Here is a 20705-nt window from a genome sequence, read left to right as displayed (position 1 = left end):
GTATGTGCTCCTGTTCCTCACAGCTCTGCTTCCATCCTGAGTAATACATAGGTTAAATCAACAGTGCTTTGAGGTGGCCGGGGAAGACCTTGATGGGAAATGTGACTCTCTGTTCCTAACAGAATTAATGCAAGCTAACATCAGGACAGGATAGGGGAGAGGTTAAAACATCTGCAAAGCCCCATTAGAAGCTCATCTCAGCCCTTCAGAAGTCGTGCACTGGCCGGTGCTTTCGTACGTCACTCACATCACATCCACATCCACCCCTGAGAATCATACATAACCTATGTATCACTGCACAGACCCCACTACTAAGTAAGAAAAAGGCAGTGTAGAAAGCTAAGGCAACCTAACAACTACTTCGACCTAAGCTGCCTGTTAAGAGAAGAGCTGACGTCTGTATCACAGAAGAGCAGTGGAATTATTTCTGGCATGTATCTGTGTAAATTGTATATACACACATATACCACCTCCCTGACACTGAATGCTTTCATGACAAGGTCTGTATACCCAAGCATTCATCAAGGGTTATTATAAAAAGCAGTTTTCTAAGACACCGTAAAAATATTGCAATAGCACACATCCATCTTTCAGTTTTTAAAGTATATCATCATGCTCTTATTTTTGCAATTCCTAGTGAAAGATCACAGCTGAAAGATGCCTCATGAATTAGTGGGATAAGAATTATGGGCATTTGTGCCCCCATGAGGAAGTTCTATTCCAAAAAATGGCTTCAATTGTTTCTCTGTTATAAAAATAATAATAAACAGCATTGATCTAAAAGCTCAGAGAACACTTGTTAGCTCAGATTTTTCTAACCCTCTGTAGAATGCTGGCAGGGAATTGGCAGGGAAATTAACCACATATGGTAGCCAGGACATGGGAAATATATTCAATAAAACAGAATAATTGTGTGGCAACACCCTGGCGCCTCAGAAAGCAGCATCCAGTTGCATTCAACCAAGTAAGGCTCTCCCTGTGTTACTAGCAACTTTCACAGGCCAAAACAAGGACCTTTTGACAGTGGTTTTAGCATCACAGGGAACATGGTGACTAAACAACTGCATCCCACTTTCTCCACCAGAATGGCTCACAGCTTTGCAATGGGCAGCAGCAAAAGGGGCTACATGGGCAAAGGCCACAGAGCTTTTTCCCTTTCCAGCATGTGACGATAAATAAATACAAGTATAAATACCACACAGGGTTCCATCTCCTTGAATATAACTCTTGCTAGAGTATTCCCAGAGGCCTGCTTTTGAAGATGGCAAAGTAAAGAAGACATGGAAATACCACAGGAATGCAATATTTGACTCAGAGCAACTCTTACTGAAGCCACACTCTGCACTGGTTGGCAATGGATAACTAAAAGCAGCGGTCAGAAATGTGCAAGAGACACACATGTGAGAGTATAGGATGTAGGTATGTACGTGTGTATAAATAATACTGCTATTCTAACATATTTTCACCCTGGCATCACCAGGTTGTCCTGACTGTCCAAGCTTTAGAAGGAGAGGTTGCAGAAGCTAAACGCAAATAAAAAAAAGCCTGAGCATGTCCAATAACTGGGCATTGCATGATACCCTTTCCGCCTTTGAGTCAAATGGAGAGCTTCTCACCACACACTCTGCCTTCTCACCTGCCCAGGGGCTTCCTTCAAAACTAGCTTTGCTTTTAAGCATCACTGACGCTTCTAAGTTGGGTGCCAGCCTCATCCCACCTGGTCAAGTGAGGGAAGCTGGGGAAAAGAGACTGAGAGGCATGTAGAACTGAAAGAAAAGCCTCAGTCTCTTTTCAGTTTACATGCCAACTCCAAGATGCTTCCAGCTCACGGGCACTGAAATGCAGCTGTGGTTGGAAGGATTCACCCAGGTAAAGGAATTGGAGAGGCTAAGCTTTGAGGCCAAAATTAATAGGTGAGGCTGTACATGTATTTGGGTTGGGCTGGACTTTCCAAAGGCTGAAGTGAGATATTTCGCTTCTATTGACTTTTACTTGGAGGTGGGAGAGCTGCAGAACAATGAAAATAGTGTCGGGGCATAGTGTCAGGGTGACAAATGCTACGGAAAATGCTAACCGCAAAAGTCAGCAAGAGTCAAAACCGCAAAAGTCAGCAAGAGTCAAAACCCCAAGACCAGTCTTTACTGCTTCTTATGGAAGTGGAAAGGAGGAAAAGACCCCAAGACAGAAGAAAAGAGAGGGAGAAGAGAGCATCAGCTCTTGACAACCTCACCAATGAGCAGCATCTTCTTCCTTCTCAGAACCAGAAACAAGGCTTGAGCCCTGGTATCTCAGAGCAAGGATGAGGAGGAGACACTTTCTATCTTCTGCTTCCTGTTTCATCAAAATCCCAGGCAAGACCAGGATCAGTGGTCCCAACTCACATGTTACTTCAGCCTAAGCCTGGTTTGGCACATACATAAAATGTATTATAGAATGCAGCAGCACGGTTCCATGTGAGGAGTAAGGCATGCACTGAATTTGTGGGAAGAGACATCACTGCTAAATCCTAAATTCAAAACAAGACTGGAAGGAGAAATGGTTGATTTTGCAGTTGGAGAAACAACTGGGGAAACATAGGAAGCAGACCAACTTTCAGGATCCAAGTCCTTCTTCAAGGTATGAAGGGTAAGGTCATGCCCTAGCAAAGGAAGGTCTTAGGTACCTGCAAGAGTGTATCTCTTCTTAGATCAAATGAATTAAAAAAGGGCACTCTAACAATCCTGATCTCTGAATTTTAAATAGGTATTCATTAACTTGATCTCTGATTCCCTATTCAGGAACTCCTCCTCTGATGCCAATTCGCAATTACAAAAAAGCCACCGCTTTCAAGGGAATTGCATTCCCTTGTGGGCAGAAATCATGCTGAAAAAACAAGATCTCTTTATAGACAGCTGTGGCCAGCTGGGGCTGTAAGCGATGTTCACAGAACCGGCTCACTGCTAACAGTCCATGGAGGTTTTTTTCCCTAAACCTATGAGAGCGATTTGGCTGTTAATTGTAGTGTTAGGTTTTATTCCCTAAATGCTTACAAATTCAGGGATTTGTTGTGACTTCAAATTCCATTTCAAGGAAGCGTTTAAGCAGGTACTTAACTTCAAGCACCAGACAGTCCCCAGAAGACAACAATGACTCTACACGGTTGTGCTCTGCCCCAGGCTTGAGCTCTGATGGGGCAGAAGCCTGCTGTCTTCTCTCCCCAACCTTTTTATTTACCAGACAATACAGATACGCATGGTTTGCATTCGTGTTGCAATAATTTGAGTCTCAACTCAAAAACAGCTGCCACAGGCAGTGTCTATGCGCTCACAAACATTCTTCTTCAACCTAACCTTAACTGCTTGCTTAAGTTTTCTGCTGAATTGAGGTCTGCTGTGCAATTTGTGCCCAGGGACAGCTGCCTAATTGTGGTACAACTTTACTTCTCTGCCATGCAAATATAACACTCATCAGAGTGACTTTCACTAATCATCAGATCTGCTTCTCTCAACCATCCACCTTATTTGTTGAAGCACTGGTCAAGCAAAACCAAACACAACAACAAAGTCACTAGTGAGCTTTGTGAAAATAACAGTTCTTCCTTTTCACAGCAAAATTCATCAGCCCTGGAACTCCTGCCCATGAGTGGGGACAACGGACCCATTCAACACTGAACTACCTATAAAATACCTCAGTTGTTTGAGCTCCTTGCTGTGTTTATAGATATATAGAGATACCTACAATGCAAATGTTTACAGTAATTCTGCATACCCTATATGAAATAAATATCACAAGTAAATTCTAATACTCAAAACTGAATAGTATACAATGTTAGAGACCAAGTTACATTTATAAAAGCACAAACATTAGTACTATCTATTCAGCCTAATTTCTTAGTATGCAAGCTTCAGCAATTCCTAGCTACACTACACTTCAAGAGTCATAATAAATGCTGGTCATGCCAAAATCTAAGGAGAAACAAAACCACAAAAATTCTGCACCATTCTTCTAAATGATATACAGTTTTTGACAGATACCATAATAATATAGTTGTGTCATGAAATTCATTAACACTGTCCAATATCAAATATCAAGTCTGGAACACAGGTCTCTATGTTCTAAATGAACCCAAAATCAGAGCAGGAGCAACAGGTTCGTCAGCATTGCGTCCACACATTGCAAAAGCAGAGACAGCAAGAGTCTGTACCTGGACCAGAGCTGCGATTACTCAGAATAAAGCGAGAACAGAGGCAGCTTTATGGGCAGAATGGAGGAGAGGGAGAAAAGAAGGACTGGACACAGCTCCAGTTACAGCTGTGGTTGCAGAATAGTTTGAAGAAACAGCCTAGACTCTGTAGCCTAGTCTTGCCAGCACAGTCCTCAAGATTGGTCCCTGCCTCAAAAGCCAGTGATAGCATGTAGGAGTTCTGCGAGCAAGAGCAGGTTACAGGTTGTGCCTGCACAGGACAGAAAGTTTGTTGTGCCAGTGGCAGTTGGGGCCATTCACTCTCTGTATCCTAATATAAGTATTTCTACCAACAATTCCTCATGGATGAAGTGGGTGATTCGCAAGTACATCTCTTTTCAGGAAATAAATATTTCACACACTCAATACCCTGACTCAACTTCAGCTCACACTACAGAATAATAAAATCTACATCCTGCCCTGGCATTTTGCTTACACTTTAGATCATGCCACTTTTCTCATCTTGCAAAGAGGTTCGTGAAGAGGATCTTCCTAGCAACAGCTCCTTCTCATGGATCAGGCTATCTAGCAGGTCCTCCTGTCTGTAGTTGTGATAAACCTTCAGGAAAGCCAGAATGGTAATTCCCAGCCAAGTCAGCCAGGCAGCCCAGAGACCAAACTAGAGAAGAAAAGAAATGACAAAGAAGTCAGCACTGTGTTGTAAAAACAAAGTCAACTGTCCAAGTGAATATTCAAATCTCAGCTTGACCAAAACCCCCAGAGTCATGGCAGATTACACCCAATGAGGTCCTGGCTCCACTGCTCCTCAACTCTGTCAAGTTATTCTTATCTTGAAAGAAAAAAACCAAAATCTCTTTATGTACTAGAAAAACTGAAGCAAAAATATACTAAGTACAATAATGAAAAAAAAAAAATCTGTATAATCCAGGTGCATCCATTGAACTTCCCATATCTGACATTCTGGCTGGCCAAAAATTCTTGGGATTATTTCACTTTTGTTACTTTAGAACTGCAATATGTTTTAAGACATTTTCCCAAACTTTTTTCCCAAGTCTTTTGGGCCCCCCACTACCCCTGGAGAAGTATAAATTTTGAGGTATTTCTATTCAAAATATTGCTGAGGAAATGTTCCAAATCAAACTGTTGCACTCTGAGGCAACCAGTTGACATTAGCATGAACATGGAGAGAAAGAGGAATTCACGTCAATCCATCCAGGTTCCTAGTAGCTCATTTATATCTGGCAGGAGGTAATTGGGCTTAAAGCCTCAGGTCTGCAATAGGTTCCATGACTAACCTGTCAGTCTCTCTTGCTTAACTTCATAGAAATAATTACATTTTCATTGGTACAGGTACATGAATGGTGGCTTTCCTGCCTCAGAGGAGGCCCATTTGTAGTAAGACTTTATGGCAGAAATTCCAGTTTAATTCTATGATGCCTTTAGCAAAGAAACATTAATTTAATCCCTGTACTTCAGTTTTGACATATCACATTTTTAATTACAAAAATACAATTTAAACACTTCCAGACAGTAATACAGCTGTTTAATAGCCAATTTAGATAAGCAAGGGCCAACATTTTTTAAAGGGAGTTTATCTTCCTATGTATCTTCTGTACTTGGAAATTCTGTTTAGTATTTCTGTCCATACTACAATTATCTCAGTTCACCAGTAAAGAATATTTTTGCATTATTCTACAAACCTTGGAAATAAGTGATATTAATTTGGCTTTATATGACCATATCTAAAGAATTGGAAGCTTTGCATTCATTTCTTAAACACCACTCCATTAATGAAATACTACCGCAAAGACACTCAGATATCTGCTACTGCTGTGGTCCTCTCAGTATATTTGATATGAAAGAATCTACACGGACTTAGCCAAATTCAGTGAAACTCCCAAAGCTATTCTGATGTATTGGAAGCATTGAATGGAAGAAAGCTGAGAGAGACTGGGTCTGTGTGTGTTTCTGTGTGTTTGTACACACACATACACATGTGCCAAATATCCAAAGCTGTTATTAAGCTGCATGTTCTTCCCTTCCAGATTTTATACAAAGCCCATATTTGTAATGCTGATATTGTCAGCAATCTTTCTATCTCCATTCAGACCACTGCTTCTCAGTACAGTCTACTGTAGGAAATTACTGCACTCATAAGGAAATGTTTGCTTTAGCCGGTAATTCTAGTCTATCCTTGGGTTTTTCTTTCTACTCTTTCAAAGAAATTTATTTGCCCTCCATAAATAGAGCCACTCTGATGCCTTCATCCAACTCTGTTTACCACACTCTGGATATCAGAAAACAATGCTGCAGGACTTTGTTCCATGCTCGGCACTTTCTTCAAACAGTCATAATCAGGATTCACTTTGACACCGCTGGGCTCAGCTTTTGAAGCCAGACTGTTTTCCTGGAGCTGTTATGCTTCCAGGATCCTCATGCTTAGGTGTTTGCAGAGCTTGGAGGCTGCACCTTGCAGGTTAGCTCTACTCAGGAACATCTGGAGGGATGTAGATCAGTGTGGGGAGCTGCATCCAACAGCTTGGACTGATTCTTCTACACTGTGATACGTTAACTCTCCTCCAACTGAAGTGCTATGTGCATGGACCCGGACTTTTTAGGCATGGCTCCCTGTTAGAGAAATACATTCTCTTGCACATACGTTACCAACTGCCCATCCTGAGATAACAAGGTGGACACAGACATTTAGTTCCCATGAACCCAAAGCTATAGACTGGTAACAGGTTTACTTCTGCTACCCTTCCAATAGCCGCCAGATTAGGAGCCAATGGTAAAATCCACTGCAAAATACAGCCTGGCCTTAGGCTACTGTCATATGAGGGGGTCACTTTTAAGGCATATTTCTGTCCTACATGCAGATATATCTGAGCTCGGTGTTTAGGTGTCAGTGTTGGCAATGAAGACACAAAACTAGCCTGTGTTCAAGAGACATGGTTACCTTCAAGGATGGCCCCAGGCAAACTAAAGCCTCTTCCGTGTGGGACAACATCAGAAGCATGTGCATGGGTACATCCCTGCATGGATGGGGCCATCCTCCTTGAAGAACTAGTAGTATGTGCCCACATGCAAAGTGCTCAAGTCCCACTATTCACAGACTTTGGTTGTTGACTCAGAGCTAGCATATTCAATACAAAGTTCTGACAGCCTCAGAGGTCTAATGCTCAAAGATTCATCAGAAAACAGCCCTATCCAAATAACAGTAACCTCTGATAATTTTCAGTGGTCTGATATTTACATGAGTTCAGGTGATCTCAGGCAAACTAACGTAAGGCAAAGCTAATAGCCCCATGATCTGGTGCAAGTCAGACATTATTCCCAACAACAGTGAAGAGCCTCTGGGCATCAGAATGTTGCAACCTTTACAGAGCACATCCTTTGGAAAAACAATAAATTTTCCATCATGAGTAACAAGATCAGTAGCGAATTCAGGTTTTGACATGTTCACATTCAAAACTATGTTTTGAATTTAAAATGCAAATGTGCCCGTCACTATCATCCTGATTCAGCACTTGCTGAAGTCAGTGGAAACATTCCAATTGATTTTAGAGGAATGGTAGTTCAGCTCCAGCAATCCCAGATCAGTGCACAAATGAGAAATGAACTGGAATAGAATCATGACCTGGTCTGACCTACCTGTGCAATAGCAAACTGGTCATAGAAAGCAGAGTTTTCTAAGTTCAGTTCAAGATCTATATCCTGTAATTCTTCACAGCTATTCAAAGAAGGCATTTGGAGGGGAGAAAAGAAAATTATTTCAGAGATTCTGAACAGGCAAACCAAACATAAAATGAAGCAACATCTTACATATGTTTCAAACAGTCACAACAGCAAGTTCTATCAAAAGATACTTAAGTTATTGAATTAACCAGGTTGCTTATCAATCTTCTCTAAAACTAGACTAAAAGAGGCACGTAATTACTTTCTTTAAAAAAATGTATAACTATAACTAGTGATAACACCAGTCTTCTGTAAGTGGAACTGTAATAGTTATTATGAAAACAATATACCTAAAACCCTCTTCTCCCGCTACCCCCAAGCCTCCCACATACACCTATCTGGCATCACCCCAGCTTGGTTGCTTCAGCCCTGAATGAAAAAAAATGTATGAGCCTCTGTTACCTTTTGACTTCATCAGGAAAAGCCTCAGAAGAAGGGATTGTGTGGGTGTTTTTGTTTCGGCTGCTCCAGCAAGGAGACGATACTCTGATGGTAAGATAGAGGCTGCCTACAGATTTTACAAATAACTTGGACTTTTACTGGTGTGAAAAAAATCCCAGGATTTTGAGGTTGTCATTTCTATCTCTTGCTTGATTTCTGCAGCCTCTTCTCTCTCCTTTTCAGTGCTGTCGGTCATCTTGGGTTCTTATCCGAATATTCGATTAGGTGTTTTTTGTAATAGAATTTTTAACCGAATATTCGAATAATTCGATTAATCGTTGCAGCCCTAAACAGAACATTTACTATGGCATTTTACAACATATGACAATGCACAACATAAATGTATGCTTTAAGTAGTACATTTATTCAATATCATATGACATAAAATGTCAACTTTTTCTCTCTCTTCATTTTTATTAGTTTGATAGGAAAAATCTACCTAAACTTATCATGTTTCTCATAAGGAGCATAAGCATCATGGGGTACAGCAGTCCATTTTAAGAGGTTGTACATTCTGTGCACTGTAAGAAAGTATCAACCATCTGTACTTTCCACTTACAAAGTACCTTCCATTCTTCAGCTCCAGGGCATCCACAGCACCACTATGAGGGCAGCACCTTTACACCAGTTTTTGGATGTTGGGTTGGTGATAGAGCCAGGACAGCAAGCCAGGAGCCCTGGATCCCAGTCCCCTGTCCTGCTCACAAGAGCGCACTCCCCCATTCTGACAGCATTTCCAAATCTAGCTCCTCTTTTGTTTATGATCACGGCTCTTAAAGAGACCATGAAATGCAGTGGAAACCGTACTTTTCTTCGTGGGGAGCTAAATGCGCAAAAAGTTTGATTTGTTGTTTTTGTTGCAGATTAAAAGATCTGGATTTCCACATTAGAAATGCCTTCTTCCCATTGCTCACCTTGCATGTAATAACTACAGTTTGTACCACCACTGTTCATGTGTGCATACATGAGAAAAAAAAAAAAAAAAAGGAAGAAAATGTATTCTTCAATACTAACCTATTTGGCATGCTTCCTTTTTCAGTAATTGCATCACACCACATGTTAAATCCTACACTCACTATAGTGCTAGCAATAAACGTGATAAACACCACAAAGGCGCTGATCAGCAGATTCAGGAAGGCATAAAAGAAAGAGCTGCAATAAAAGGAAGAAAAATGTAACTCATAAAGAGCTGAAAGTCAACATCAGCAGTCTCTCTAAGCAGCATACACTGGGCACAAAGATATCACTTTCCATTTGAAACACGTCTGCTTTAATTAAGGACACCTAATACATTGAAAAACTATGGATTATGATTTTGAGTCACATTATCTTCATTTGTAGAGTGCCTTTGATTTTGATTTTTTTTTCCCCATAAGAGGATGGGTCTTAAATCATAAATACTAAGTGGCAATTGTTCATATACAGCATGGCTTTCATTAGCTGTAATGATGAAAATCACCATTGTTAAAATAAATGTCATTAGCTCAAATTACGTAGTAACTGGAGCTAAAATTATTTCATGACTAAAGTGATAATTGGGACAAAAATTGCCTAGGAGAGGGAAACTAAAAATAAAACAACACAGTACTGATAGCTATAATCATTTTAAGCAATATAACACAAGGTACTGCCATCATAGGACATGAATTTCAGTTTTACGAGCAATTTGCAGAGCAGACCAGCTTCTCCTGAGTCTTCTCTGGATTTCTCGTCATTATGTTATTTCTGCCAGTTGAATGTCATTTACCTCAGCTCCATTAAGTCTGCGCAACCAGGGCCAGCCCCAGGCACCTGCTATGTTTGGAATGGTATGGGGTGGGATGCTTATAGTGATCCCATAAGGCCAAGGAATTGTCCACTCATTTTCCAACCTTGTGGTTTAACTTCCCTCCCTTAATTCTAGCTAGTGAACACTTTTTAATCTTTGTCTCATTCATCTGATCAAGCCCTTCTCTGCTTGAAATGGCTATTGGTGGCACTTGGAAAGCCTTACTATCTAAAACCTCGATTTCTGCTCTAGTTTGAAGAAATGTTGTCAACTCCAGGAGGCAGATCATCTAATTCAGGTTAGATGGCAAGGATGAATATGATGAATTTCCCACCAGTACAACTCTCATTATGCCCATGATGGAAGGAGTCTACTCACCCCAAAGAACAAAAAAACAGTAATTTCTTTTCACTGGTGGCTTATTAAATGAAAAGCCGAGAGGCTTTTTGAGTCAGTGTTTGAATCCTGGGAAGGTTCTGGGCTGATCAGTCCTAATTTGTTCAGATTATGCATGGAGACACATATGTAACCTCAGAAGGACTTCTTTAAAATGAGATGAGGAGACAATTGCCAATGGGGCTAGAATGTTTGTTCCTGGGTTGATGTGGCTTTAGAGAGGCTATCTTGGTTCTCTCCAAAGTGAAAGTCATCCCATCCCAACACTGACAGAAAAGTGAAATAAACCACCTTCCAAAAGCCCCCTTACTGTAGTAGGAGCTGGATGCTAGGACACCTGACTTCTACATGATCATTGAGATGAATCCTACTCTTGTCCTTTGGCTTCACTGGACTTGGCAGACCAGATCAGCTCCTCTCTGCTGAGTGCCGGGGTCACCCATATAGCAGAGGGAGCTGGTATGAGCACGCTGTGGCTTCGCATGGCCACTGGCCCTGCCCCGATTTCATACACCTTGCCTGGATTTCATCCCAAGGGTCACTAAAGCCATATCTTCTCTGTGCACCTCAGCATAGTATGCTGGCCACAGAGGCAGAAAAGACTTGAGCTGTCCAGTGAATAAAAACAGAGCTGACACTAGAATTAGTTACCAGCTCTAGAAAAGGAACAGTTTTGCAGGAGTATTCAGTGGGTCATTGCCAGCCCAGGACTTTGAGTCCTCTCTCTGCTTCCTACCATGCAGCACAATTGGGGCCAACATCCAGAAATGGACCTTGCACCAGCAAGGCAGGGCTCAGCATTGCACTTGATTTGCACCAGGCAGTCAATAACCATCACCGTGTGCTGATGGTTCCTCAGGCCAGGGCATCCTGGTAGACAGCTGTGCTGATCTGGCTCTCTACCTCACCTATTTTTCTCCTTAGATCAGAATTTCAAGCTACACATTCCAGATAGAGTGAATGCCCTGAAACTATAAATGCTTACACTCTGAAGTAATTTTGCAATCCTAGTAGTGAAGTATCTGAGTTGTACCTCAACCTTTCAGCTGAGTTGACTAGTCCCAGGCCCAGAGCGCGGCTGGCAGACAGCACTTGCTTCTCCTACTCCTGTGGGTAACTGAAGCTCAATCTGTCCCTCAGGCAAGGGGTGCTGAGAGCCTGTTGAGGAGGACTTTGGGCAGTCCTAATTATCTGACAGCAATCATTCAAAGCCATTGCACATGAAGACTGCCTGTCTTCCTAGGATGCACAGGCTGCTAACCCTGACTGCCTCAGGTCAACTTATTCTAGAGCTGGCCCAGCAGCAGTGATCCTGCTCAATAGGATCAGCAGTGACGTCATTCTGCTTCTTCCTCAATTATCTCTAACCAGAAATTGCAATTATCATTTATGGTGAGGAGCTCATATTTATCTCTCCATCCAAACAGGCCTGTTTTCACGCCTATTTGAAGCATTAACAAATGGCTGTCTAAAACCAGAACAGGATGTGTCCTGACTGCTTTTCAGACAGACAGTGGCAGATCTGGCACGGGACAAACCTTCCTTCTTATTACGAAACTGCTGGTTTCAAGCACCTTTGCTCTCATCCTGTTTCACCCCTCTGTGATGCTCAATGGCTACCTCATCACATCGATTTGCTCCATCTTTGCTTCCCATCACCGCACAGCCTCGTGCCTCCTTTCTTGCCTGGAACAGTTGTGAACAGTGCTATACAACTGCTAATGCTCAGCCCAAAGGGGCCTAAAAGAAACTTCTAAAGGGACAATTTTCGGGGGCCTGCCCAACAGTTTTGAACTAAATAGCCACATTTGTGAACAGGGCAAATATCTGATCCAAATTTTACTATTACAAGGTTGTTGCTGATGGTTTCTTCCAAAAAATAACTAGTTCTGAACTGCAAAACTGAAAAAGAGCATCTCGATTCAACTAACCTTCTATAGGTATCTGATCACCCAAGGAAGATTAATTCAAATGTATTAAGAAGTCCATGATTATATTTAAATATTGTAAGGTACATTTTAATATGGAAATAAGTTCCTGGTCTATACTTACTACAGCATGCTGCAGTATTAGGCAGCTTGAGGGTGCTTGAAAGGTGTCAGAGAGACAACACTGCTAACTGGTCCCCAATATTACCAACATCAGCTGTCTACAAGCCCAGATGGGCATAGCAGCCACTGACCCAAGAAACCTCCAGTCCAAATAGACCTGGATACCAGTGATTTACCCTTGGCATGGTCCCTAAACCATGGGAAAATGGCTTTCCTAGTCTAGACAGCCACCAGTGTGTGCTCCTGCATTCCCACCTCTGTGCAGGTGGATGCTTGGAGGACCCTGGTCCCATAGCACCCACAGGCTTGGTTACCTGTGCCAGGTGCTCTACCTAGGGTGGCAGAACAAGACCAAAGAGAGGCAAGCACAGAGCACAGGTCTCCAGAGCTGCTGCCTGGACCACCAAGCCTCTCATTATACCTGCTGTGGTCTGATGGCCCTTGGTTTGTCTGAGCACAGTAACCAGCTGCCAGTGCAGCCCTGCGGCTGCTGCAGGGAGCACTCAGCATTGCTCTCATGTCGTAACCAAGCAATAGATGTTCTCTGCAATAGTTGCCATGTCCACCACAAAAGCCGGATAAAAATAGAGGGCGACCACCAACTGCTCCCTTCTGCCCCCGCTATGCACAACCATGTTGTTTCAAGGTTTTTCATGCACCTGGTGTACGTATGGGGAAGGCCTGCCTTTGCAGGGACATGTAGTGGAACCATGGTCAGGAGGCACCTGTGAGCCGCAGCTCCCAGCATCACCCCACAGCTCCCAGCATCACCCCACAGCTCCCAGCACCCTCCATGCCCACCGCACCTGAGCTGGCCAGATGCTGCTCCCAGACAGGCAAAGGGCAGCGGGCGCATAGCAGTGCACCTGGCCCCCCACCTAAAACCCCTGCAGGGGGGCATCCACCAGAGAGGGCCCTGGACACAGGTGTACGTGGTGTGTGTGCGGACAGACACAGGCAATACACAGCCTCACCCCAAACCCCTCTAGGCAGCGGGATGGTCTGGATTGTGCAAAGCCCAGGCTGCTCCCACTTGCCCCAACCTGCAGGAGGGGTGGGCACCCCCTGACTTCCCCGGGGGGATACTTACTCCTCGTGCCCTTTGCAGAGGAAGAAGAGGGTCCTCCAGGCCTGCACTGTGGCCAGCAGCAGAGAGAGGAGCCCGGTGAAGATGCTGAAGCGGCAGGCGGCCTCGGGCCCCCACTCCTGCACGGTGAAGCGCTGCCTCTCCACCGTCAGGTTGGCGTTGAGCCACATGCCCTCGGTGAAGAGCAGGCACCGGCCGTGGAAGTCATTGCCATTCTCGGAGAGAGGTACCACCACGATGAAGCTGAAGAGGAAGGCCAGGAAGTAGCAGATGCACTGAGCGAAGAGGAAATTGCTGAGCGCCATGTCCGCGGCTCTGCGCAGGCAGAGGGAGGGAAGGAGGGAGGGATGGAGGGAAGGATGAAGCACGGAGGGATGCGGGAGGGAGGGATGCGGGGCGGGAGGAGGGGGAGGATGGGGGGATGAGGGGAGGAAGCCTGCAGCAGCAGGGGGTGGGGAGGGAGGATGCGCAGTGCGATGCAGTGCAATGCAATGCAATGCCTCCTCCGGGCACCGCTGCTGCCTCTCCCGCGGCCGGACCTGCCCCCGCCCATGGCTTCAGGGCTTGCGGGGGGAGGAGGGTGGAGAATGGAGAGAAAGAGCTGTAGCAGGGGATCCTTCTTCTTCGGGGAAAACTGGCCGCTGATGCACCCTGGCGCCCAAGGGGTTAAATCAATCTTTGCCTGCCCAGCAGGGCTGGGTACCACCGGCTCTCAGGCAGGTAACCCCCCTAATGACCTAGGACACTGATGTCACCCAAGTTCGTGGCTGTGACATGCCCCCCCTCCACCACAAAAGAACACCCAGTCTCATCCTGGCTGCTGGATTCCACCGAGTTTTGGCCCCAGTTTCTAAAAATCTGGCCACCAACCTCAGATGGTGACAATAAGGGGACAGGGTACAAAGCCACTCCAGGACGTGCAGACTGAGTGGTTTTGTTCCTAGCCCAGCTGATCATCCCCCACAAGACGCTGCAAGTGGTATCAAGGGCTCACCAGAAGTGGAATAGGATTTTTTGAGCCTTGGTGTCAGCTGCCCAGTCCTTGGCTGGCAGATGGGAGTAGGGATGAAAGAAAACAGCCCTGACCTCAGTCTGGACATTGACCCAAGAACAGACCAGCCCTAGCTCTGGGCACGGCAATGGCACATGAATCAAAGGGACAGTCACAGCTCACTCAGTTCCCAGAGGTGGGCATCCACCCCGCTCTGCACTGCCAGGGACCAGTCCTCTGCCCTACACCACTCCTGGAAAAACACCACAGCATCCCTTCAGTTGTAGGGCCCCAAATTGCATAGCCAGGATGCAAGAAAGCAAAAGACATCACAGAGAATGACTTGTGCTCAGTTCCCCCTCTGGCACGAAAATACAAATTAAACTGACCCCAAATTTGAGTTTCCCCTCAATCCCAATTTCATTTTTCCATGTAAACATGAATCTTCTTTCCAGCACAAAACACCACAATTTATCTCCAGTTCCAGGTAATTTCCTAATCCAATTACCTAATTTCCCAGTCTGAGATCAATTGCAAGTCTCAGATCACTTCTTAATCCTGGGGTTGTTTCTGCTCATTTTAAGTACCGTGCTACTTCCCAGGTAGTGTTTAGAGGAGCAGCTGACAGACTGGGACCCCATATATACTGCACATGGGATTTCAGGCTTGTGTTTCTATTAAGCAGCAAAACAACTATTTTTCTATGCTGTTAAGAGGTTACAGATACAGTCCTGAGGCAGGTACTGGGGGGGTTTCTCAGAGAAGACATTAATTCAGCTTCACTGTAAATCATTTCCAGCGCGTATTATCTTAAAATCCTACTCTACACATACAGGGGAAATATATTTTTGTGCAGATCCTGCTTCTTGAATAAAAACTTTTTGTCAGTTTATACAAAATATGTCAGGCCATTTTTCCGATCCTCACCCAACTCTGATCATCAAAAATTGTATTTCAGTTTTGCAAGATGAGTTATAGAGCACTGACCTGACCTTGTGGGGATAGACCTGCACTCCTTACAAAAAAGATTTCACTGATATTTCAGTCTGGTAGGAAGGAGGAAAGTTTATTGCTCTTAACCTTGCTTCCAAGAAGTGCTGTGTTCCCAAAGGATTTTGTCCTTTATCTGGAAGGAAATCAGACCTGGATTGAGCTGGAAAACTCTTTTCTTTGAAACCTGACACATCAGATTTGCCAGATAATGTTTTCTGAAGTTAACTTGGGAGGTCAACATCAACGTAAAAGCTCAGTTATTGCTTACACTGGAGCCCACAGAAGGGCCAGCAGATACCAAGGGCGCTTTGCCTGGGGCAAGCCCAATGCTCAGATCTTACCACCAGCAACTGCAGAGCTCTGTTGCACGAGGATTATTGCAGAGGTGAAATGTGAGGGTCACTTGTAGAGCATGTAAAGTTGTCTTTGCTGATGCACTCAAGTGAACATTTATCAGAGAGTTTCAGAAAACACAGGCATTTGCGAATGTTAAGAGACATGTAAAACACAGCTGCACTTAGGAGGCTGAAAGATACTGAAGTGCAGTACTTGGTCAGATGGGATGACCACACACTGGAGTGAGCAAAGAGGTAGAAATCAAACCTGTCAGCTGTCACTCGTTTGGCAGCTGTCTGGATTTCTCATACTCTTCTCTCATGTAAATCCTAAAAAAAAATCACACTAGGCAGGAACTTGGTGTCTGACATACACAGCTGTTTTTGTGGAGTAAATTTGATGGTGTTCTACAAAGAAGACTTAAACAGGCTTGGTTTCCTTAAAATGGTGCAACTGGGGGAGAAAGGTACAAGGCAAGGTGAATGATTATTCACTCTCATATCACAAGGAATAAAGGACATCAAATATACAAGTCAGGCAGAAATTTTAAAACAGACACAGTACATAATTATTCTGTGCCACTCATCACAGGAAACTGCAAAGGCCAAAAATAAATACGGGTTCAAAAAAAGTTTAGACGAACTAATGGGAAAAAAGCCCATCCAGGGCTGCTAAACACAGAGGTGGGAAAGTAACCTTCAGCTCAGGAATTCCCTGAACAGCAGGTTACTTGGAAGGTAGAGCCACAAAATGATCACTTTGCATTTGTCAGAATCCTCCATTCTTCCCTAAACCAAGCATTTGCTACTGGCTGTCGTTGGAGACATGATCCCAGGGGAGATGGTTCTTTGGTCTGACACACCATGACCATTTCAGGTTCTCATTGCAATAGCTGACGTTACTAGTTTACTGTCTCCGCTTTGCCACCCCAGTAGGGACAGCTGTTCCTGCAGAGTATCCCCCTATGCCTTGCCTCCTGTAAATGTCTTTGGAGTGGGTTAACACTGGAGCAGATATGTGGTCTACACGTTCCCCCAGCTCTGGTGGTGCCAACACAAGGAGTACAGTAGAGATGTCTTCCTACTGCAGCCCTAGCATGACCAACGGCATCTTGAACACAACATCCCAGACCTCCTGCCTGCAGCTCAGAGGCGGGTTGCCTGTTGCAGGGCATCCTCCCAGGCGTTGTGCACGGGAATGGAACTCCCATCTCCTGCAAGGAAGAACCCCAAGGGGATCATGTTCTGCCAAGGGACTGAAGATGACTTGCTCAGCATCAGCGAGGGTGAGGTCTAAAGTTTGTAAAGTCTATTTGTCTGAAAAAAGAGGAGTCACAAAAGCCTAAAACAGGCTGCAGGATCGACTGCCATTGCCACCTCAGTGAAAAGCAGAAAACCAACCTGGATAAATAAAGATCGAATGTACCATATTTGCCTGTATTCCCTTCAGCCTCATATCTCCTTCTAGTTGCCTGGCTAATTCTCTGTAGATCAAGTAACACTGTATGAGCTGAACTGATGTGGAATGACTGATGGGAAGTGTGGTTTTGACTGTGCTGCTCCATGCTTCCTCTCAAGTCATTGATTATGCCATTTGACATGAGCAGTGCTCTCAAGTTGATATTTGTGAAGTAAGTGAAGAATTTCCTCTCCTCCTGATAGCTTATTAGAACATGTTTTATTATGGCAAAAATTGCTGAGGAAATAATTATTCAGACAAAACCATTTTTGCAAGCAACTTTATTTATTTATGTATTTATTTTACCTTGCATGTATCATTTCTGTGGTCCAAGAAAAATAATGGCCTCATGTCTAGAAGGTGGCTACCATCTCAATACCAGTAATGTGCCGTTTATCTCTGGAGAGGAGGCACAGAGTCACAGTGATATCTTTGCAGAAGGATGCCCAGGGAGCAATATGTCTGCATTCCAGCAGAGAAACCCAATCCAAATGGCTGGTTTTGAGCCAGCCTTTCAGTCATCCAAAGGCAACTTCTCCCTGATTTACTTGAGCTCAAACATCTGCCTCAGCCCATTTTACCGAACAGTTTAGCAAATGCAGTTTGCCCATTTAATGTTGCGAGCCAGCTACATGATCCGGAGTCTGTCTTATTCAAACTCCATTATTATCCATTATTATTATCTCTCAAGTCTTGACCTATAGTATTTGTTCTCTGAAACTAATAGAAAGGTTCCAGGCACCCCACATACCATCTTATGGTAGCACCGCAAGTACCACTTTTTGGGAGGGGCTTCTTGTGGTAATCACCATCTTTAAGAAAGTGTCTGCGACTAGTTCAGAGAGATCATAGACAAAGGACCCAACTGTCAGCCACCTGTCACATCTGCATTTCTTCACAGCTACTACTGTGTCATTAATCTCTCAGGGCATTTCATCTGGGAACATCTTGACATTTTGTCTATTTTTTTTTTTTTGGTGCAAGCATTTTTTTTAAAGTATCTCCATTCTGCTAGGAAAGCTGTCTTTTCTGCAAGGAGGTTGTGGGCAGAGAAGGTGCCGTGCTGACAGACATTAATGGAGCAGTTATCAAGAAGCAAGTGAATGTCATTAATGTGTCCAGATAGAATAACCTCTGTATTTCGATACACAAAGAAGAACAAATATATTCAAAACTGTTCACATTCTGAACTGAACAAGGCCAGGTTGTGGCTAAAATATAAATTTAAAAAAATAATAATAATTTTTTAAAAAAGATTGAGCTTTTTAGAGCATCATTAACCCTAAGCTCTGAGTGTCTAGTGCATGTCAGACTCCATACAGCACCTTGCAGCCTGTCAGAGCTATAACAGCTGGCAGGGGCATGATCCCAAAATGGCACATTATTTGTTCACCTGCCTCTACTGTACTCTTTTAAGGAGGACAGAGGTAATAACAAAGGTAAGACAAACTCTAGCAAGGCTCTGATCCCAGGTTCTGCACAGGCGCAGTGTGCATTGGAAAAACAAGCTTCAGGAGTGAATGTGTATTTTCTTTTCACCAAAAAGATGTTAGAAGAGCATGGGAGAGTTAGAGACTGCTTAAAAGAACAAAAGGAATGACAGAGGGAGTGGAAAGATCAGTGAATTGGGAACCCAGAGTCCAAGCAATCAAAACCCAGCCTGAGGATGAATGTAACTCTGCCCCGCTTTAGGTTAAATGGGGTCATTAGATATTAAATCAATATCTTACATCTGCAGCTTAACCTGTGACTGCCAAGGACAGCAATACCACCAGATCCAGAAGTCAGGCAGTCACTGAGGTCTTGTGCATCTGAACAGTGCTGGATCTGCTCAAAACTCTGTGCTTCAGAGCCTGTGCTTTCTGCACTTAGGTTCAGCATCCATAAGCCCCCTGCATGCACATAACTAAGTTTGTCGCAAGTGTTCTCCTTTCTTTCAGCTACTTCCTTCTACCTGGACAGTTACTGAGAGACACTATTTCCCTTGATAAAACCACTATCCTGTGCCTCTTTCTAATGCCCCTGCCTGCTCTGCAGCCTGAGGGGCACCGAGCAGAACCTGCAGGCAAGGTCGTGGCCTCACCAGCCGCACGGCAGCGAAGCCCCTCGTGTTGTCAACGTCCCCTTCTACCTCTTGCAGGAAGATGTGTTTAACAGGGGTAACTCTTAAAACATGCAGAAATCCAGCAGCAATTTTGGCAAAGACCTCTGAACTGTTTTATCCTCAGGCCTTTAATGGTGATTGACACTTTGCAGAAGTGAGCCTGGTGCAGGGGGTGCCTCACACTCACAATGCTGCTGCTCTGACTCTGAGCCTTCTGGAAATGACACTCAGCTGGGGTTTGTTTGTTTGTTTGTTTGGGTTTTTTGGTTTGGTTTGGTTTGGTTTTTTTTTTCCTTGATGATCACCCAAACATTTCCTAGCCTTAATATGGCTTTGAAAAAAGAACTTCAGCCTTTGCTGGTTTGGTTTTCTTTGAAAAAACACTTTTGTGTGCAATAGCTAACTACTTTGCATCTTTAGATTAAGTAATTTCTCTGGGAAATTCTCAAAGGGAAATTCTCAAGGTCAGTAATCAAAGATCTACCACAAAGACTGCTGAAATGCAGAGAAAAAAATCCATCTGTAAGCCACATAATGTTTTTAAATGAGTTATTATTCTGATTTAAAAGGTTTTAAGTTGCAGGGGGAGACATATCACAAAGTATCTCTGCTGTTATTCTAATTAAATGCATGTTGAATCACATTTTACAGAAAAAAAAAAAAGCATCTCAAACCCTTGTCCAAGTAACTGGATGCTACAAATGAGCATACCTCAATTGATTCCAGTGCTGCTGCACTACTTCATACCAAAGAAGGTTCTGACCCACCTGTCTTCACCGGTTTCTGTTCCGCTCACATGGACATGTACTAAGAGCAGCTAATGGGTAGCATGCCAATTAATGGCATGTATTTGCTTTATATGTGACATATTGTACCATGCATTGATTTTTAATCTGCTCAAACCAATATTTGTCATGCAGGGTGAAAGTCTGATGTGAGAAATAGCCTCTTCATTTTCCCTGACAACTATTAACACTGAGCCAGTCTTCAGTGCTCGTGCCGCAGGCAAGAGCTCCTGCCAAAAATAAATGCAAAGACTGAGGAGAGAGGCAGCTTGCAATATTAAACTCTGTCTCCAAAGCAAATAAATCAGGACAGAGAAGCATATTCTTAATTCTGGGAGGCAAGAGGAACTTCACAGTGACTGTTTACTTCTGGTGAA

At 43.8% G+C, this 20705-nt stretch overlaps 1 protein-coding gene across 1 annotated transcript; it reads right to left on the bottom strand.

Moving 5' to 3' along the window:
- Positions 1 to 4661: 4661 nt before the first annotated feature.
- On the bottom strand, positions 4662 to 13966 carry TMEM179 (transmembrane protein 179). Its single transcript, XM_065636811.1, has 4 exons — positions 13665 to 13966; positions 9374 to 9511; positions 7835 to 7913; positions 4662 to 4841 (listed from the first exon to the last, which is right to left on the bottom strand). The coding sequence occupies exons 1-4, from the start codon at positions 13964 to 13966 to the stop codon at positions 4662 to 4664; spliced, it is 699 nt and encodes a 232-aa protein (XP_065492883.1).
- Between the last annotated feature and the right edge of the window lie 6739 nt (positions 13967 to 20705).

The sequence above is a fragment of the Caloenas nicobarica genome, chromosome 5 (assembly GCF_036013445.1).
Source record: "Caloenas nicobarica isolate bCalNic1 chromosome 5, bCalNic1.hap1, whole genome shotgun sequence".
In the NCBI taxonomy this organism is placed as follows: domain Eukaryota; kingdom Metazoa; phylum Chordata; class Aves; order Columbiformes; family Columbidae; genus Caloenas; species Caloenas nicobarica.
Note: the sequence above shows the minus strand (reverse complement) of the source record. Positions and strands in the feature narration are given on the sequence as shown.

Excerpts from the sequence above, each read along its gene's own strand:
- TMEM179 (XM_065636811.1), bottom strand. The coding sequence starts at position 13,966 with ATGGCGCTCAGCAATTTCCTCTTCGCTCAGTGCATCTGCTACTTCCTG. Across the intron at positions 9,512-13,664 it reads CTCTGCAAAGGGCACGAGGA|CTCTTTCTTTTATGCCTTCC; the intron begins GTAAGTATCCCC and ends CTTTTATTGCAG. Across the intron at positions 7,914-9,373 it reads AAAGGAAGCATGCCAAATAG|CTGTGAAGAATTACAGGATA; the intron begins GTTAGTATTGAA and ends TTCTTTGAATAG.